This window comes from Phaseolus vulgaris, chromosome 3, assembly GCF_000499845.2.
Source record: "Phaseolus vulgaris cultivar G19833 chromosome 3, P. vulgaris v2.0, whole genome shotgun sequence".
NCBI classification, from domain to species: domain Eukaryota; kingdom Viridiplantae; phylum Streptophyta; class Magnoliopsida; order Fabales; family Fabaceae; genus Phaseolus; species Phaseolus vulgaris.
This window is the reverse complement of record NC_023757.2, coordinates 39,395,407-39,399,467: the sequence shown is the minus strand read 5'-3', so window position 1 is coordinate 39,399,467 and position 4,061 is coordinate 39,395,407. Positions and strand designations below refer to the sequence as shown.

At 33.7% G+C, this 4,061-nt stretch overlaps 1 protein-coding gene across 1 annotated transcript; it reads left to right on the top strand.

The window, feature by feature from the left end:
• The first annotated feature begins 351 nt into the window (after positions 1 to 351).
• Positions 352 to 3,764, top strand: LOC137807598 (heparanase-like protein 3). Its single transcript, XM_068608316.1, has 9 exons — positions 352 to 1,051; positions 1,436 to 1,472; positions 1,599 to 1,779; positions 1,856 to 2,001; positions 2,277 to 2,507; positions 2,582 to 2,774; positions 2,858 to 2,983; positions 3,187 to 3,286; positions 3,367 to 3,764. The coding sequence occupies exons 1-9, from the start codon at positions 806 to 808 to the stop codon at positions 3,679 to 3,681; spliced, it is 1,575 nt and encodes a 524-aa protein (XP_068464417.1). The 5' UTR covers positions 352 to 805; the 3' UTR covers positions 3,682 to 3,764.
• Positions 3,765 to 4,061: the final 297 nt, after the last annotated feature.

Sequence of the window (4,061 nt, the reverse complement as noted above, 5' to 3'; positions counted from 1 at the left end):
AAAAGATTTTTTTTAGTTTTGTTTTATACTTTTACACCTCACTGTTTTTCTAATTTCATATTGAAAGAATAACTAAAAATATATATAAAAAATTAAACATATTTTTTAAATACGTTTTTTTAGTTTTATTTTATTCAGGTTTTTCATTATTCAAAAAGAAATAATGTAATCAATATTAACTTATATTTATATAACACAAATTAACTTAAATAATTTAATTTAAACTTGACATCTTATTAACTTATTTATTTATAGAAAATATTTATTTGAGACATCTTGAGTTTTTAAATTTTTTTGTTTATATATATTTTTATAAAAAAGGAAGTTAATATGCATTTTGTTAACTTTAGTTTTTTAAGGATATTATTGAAATTAAAAGAAAAATAGAGAGCTGGAGGAGAAGGCATGCAAAAGGAGATTTTGCATTTTTCTAATGCTAATTTGGGAATAATAATTATATTATAATTAATGCATTATTAAAAATAAGCCCTGAGTGTTTATTAATTGGGTTATGGAGATAAAGATTCTTTTGAAACTGATATGTGTAAAAAGATGAGATGGAGTAGGCATTCTGAAGTTTATAAGTGCTGCATTGTACACATGAAATGAAGTGTCTTTCCAACAGCATTTGCAACAGCCAGGCATGACATAACTTTCCTGTGAAGGAAGTTTTATGTCATTATATTATCAGAACTCCTCTGTCTCTGTGGTCAGCAAATAAACTCTGCTGCTGTAGCAAAGCCTGAGTTCTTAGCAGCCCATTTGAGAAAAGCCACAAAGATCTTGAATTTTGCTGAATCTGGAAATGGGTTGTCAGATAAGGCTTCTGGGTCTGTGTCTATGGATGTACTTGGCAAGCTTAAGCTTCATTGGAGTGGGTGCTGTGTATGGAAGAGGAGGAGCAGTTGAGAAAGGGATTGTTTTAGTTCATGGGAAAAGTGCTATAGGAAGGATTGATAATGATTTTATCTGTGCAACTCTGGATTGGTGGCCTCCTCAGAAATGTGACTATGGAAAATGTAGTTGGGGTCAGGCTTCTCTGCTTAATCTGGTTAGTTCCATTTTTTATTGTTTTTTCTTACGGTTTCTGAATCTGCCAAAAGTTTTTTTTTTCTTCAGAATAATAAGATGGTTTTTGCATCTTCTTCCTTTTAATTTGTAAATAACATTTTCTGCTCGGTTAATTTTTTTCCCTCTTCGGAATGATGCTGGAATCTATCTAGAATGCATGTCTAGGTTGTCTTAGCTCAGCTGAAAAGTAATTTCTGCAAAAACATTTATTTATTTTTGCAAATTATAATTTTCTGATCATGCAATGATGAGATTATCCTCTCTACCACCAATAAAGGTTTCAGTCATGTCACAAACTTCAGAATCTGATATAGTTGTTAAATGTCAGAGGGAATTTACATCTTATAATTTTTATCTGTTGCAGGACCTCAACAGCAAAACTTTGTTGAATGCTATAAAAGGTATGAGAGGATTCACATCTGGGTTGTTTTCGCAGCAATTTACTTCGTTTTTCAGTTCTTTTATTGAATGATTCATTGTAGTTTTGGGAATTTATTAAGGTATCATTGCCTTTGAATGTTTTGCAGCCTTTTCATCCTTGAAACTTAGATTAGGTGGCACTTTGCAAGACAAGGTCATATATGGAACTGAAGATAATCGGCAACCCTGTACTCCTTTTGTTAAGGCTGATGAAATGTTTGGTTTCACTGGAGGGTGCTTACCGATGTCTAGGTGGGATGAGCTAAACAGCTTTTTCCAGAAAGCAGGGTAAAATCATTTTTCACTTGTTGATTTGGCAACTGTGTTTTTAACAAGTTTAACATCAATGATAGGCATATTTCAGGGTTAAGGCTATCTTTGGATTAAATGCTCTTGCTGGAAAATCTATAAAGTCTGGTTTTGCTGTTGGACCTTGGAACTACACCAATGCTGAATCTTTAATACGATACACTGTCAGAAAGAAGTACCACATTCATGGTTGGGAACTTGGTAAGAGTATGCTGCGCTCATTACAAATGTAAAAGTAGCAAGTGCAGCTGGAACAATAAGACTAGGCATGAAAATGGATATATCTTAAGGGTTAAGGCTATCATTATCTTTTATCACACGGCATGAGTTAAACTGACAAAATTAAGTTTTTTATATAAATAGTTGTAATTGTCAATTTTTTTTATGAAAGAAAGAAAATGACAACTTTGCTTCTTTAGAATTAACTGTGCTGTTGTATAAGCAATTTGATGAATAAAGCCTTTTTTTACGAGCAGGGAATGAACTGTGTGGAAATGGAATTGGGGTAAGTGTTACAGCAGATCAATATGCTTCTGATGTAGTTGCTTTAAGAAATATAGTTCAAAGTGCATATAGAGGGATTGAGCCAAAGCCACTTGTTGTTGCACCTGGAGGCTTCTTTGAATTCAATTGGTTCAAGGAATTTATAAGCAAATATAATAAATCCGCAGATGTGATCACCCACCACATTTATAACCTTGGGCCAGGTATCTTCCCCAAAACTGGATTTAAATTTATCATGTTTTCCTAATCTCCATTTCTAACTCAAAGCTACTTACAGGAGTTGATGACCACATAACTGAAAGAATTCTTGACCCTTTCTATCTGGATGGAGAGGCTAACACATTCAACAGGCTCAAAGGTATACTTCAAAGTTCATCATCACACAAGGTAAAATCATGGGTTGGTGAGTCAGGAGGGGCCTATAATAGTGGTCATCATCTTGTGTCTGATGCATTTGTCAACAGTTTCTGGTCAGTGTAATTCCCCTTGCTTTGTCAATATCAAAAGAGATTCCTTACATTTTTATTTTCTAAAGCTATCATATTAAACACAGGTATTTGGACCAGCTTGGCATGTCAGCTGTTTATGACACCACAACATACTGCAGACAAACTTTGATAGGAGGAAACTATGGTTTACTGAATACTAGTACTTTCATGCCAAATCCAGACTACTATAGGTACTAAAAATTGATTTTAATAGTTGAACAATGAGCATCATCATCAATAATTCAGATTTTGTGATCCCATGTGTGAAATATTTGCTTCATTAATTGCTTGCCACTTTATTAAGGAACCTATTTCTTATAGAGAACAAGGGGTTTTATTAAGTGGGGTCCCATTTGAAGTACATTTTTGTGGTTATGTGCTTTCTTTCTTACAGTGCACTTCTATGGCACCGACTCATGGGAGGGCGTGTCCTTTCAACCACCTTCTACGGTACAAAGAAGATAAGAAGTTATGCACACTGTGCAAAGGAATCCGTAAGTGAAGAAGTTGTGTGTATGTATTTGTATATGGTAGATGTGATATACTTGAAATCTGACCTTACACTCTCTTACAGAAAGGGATCACAATACTATTGCTCAACTTGGACAACAGCACCTCTGTTCAAGTCAACGTGGACTTAACATTTAACAAGTTACCTCACCATAGAGTGGATGAACCAGCCAGACGAGAATACCATTTGACAGCACCAGACAGAAATATACATAGCCAAATCATGTTGCTAAATGGAAAAGCTTTAAGTGTAAATTCAGCTGGTGAAATTCCTCCTTTGGAACCTGTATATGTAGACTCAACAAAACCAATAACTGTTGGTCCTTTATCTATTGTATTTGCTCATATACCAAATGTTCTTCTTTCAGCATGCAGATAGGTGAATCCGAAAATTGGTTTCACTTGGTGGTTTTGATATAATAAGAGATAGAATGAATACATGAAAATTGTGTTATGAGTTTACTCCTGATATCTTATCTTTTCTTCCCCTAATGGGGCCCTACAGGAATTTGACTGGTTGTTTGTTTTCTAATGCCTACCACTCAGTTCTTATGACAAATTTTAAATGTCAAGTAAATTGAAAATGACATTTAATCTCTTGCCACTTGTGGATAAGACATTTAAGGCTTCAAGTTTTATTAATTTACCAACCCATAGCTTGTTTTTTAAATTTGAGACCATAATTTCAAAGGTATTCTTTTATGGTCCTTTGTTAACAACGGTATTACTAATAATTTTGTAATAAATGAATGAAAACAA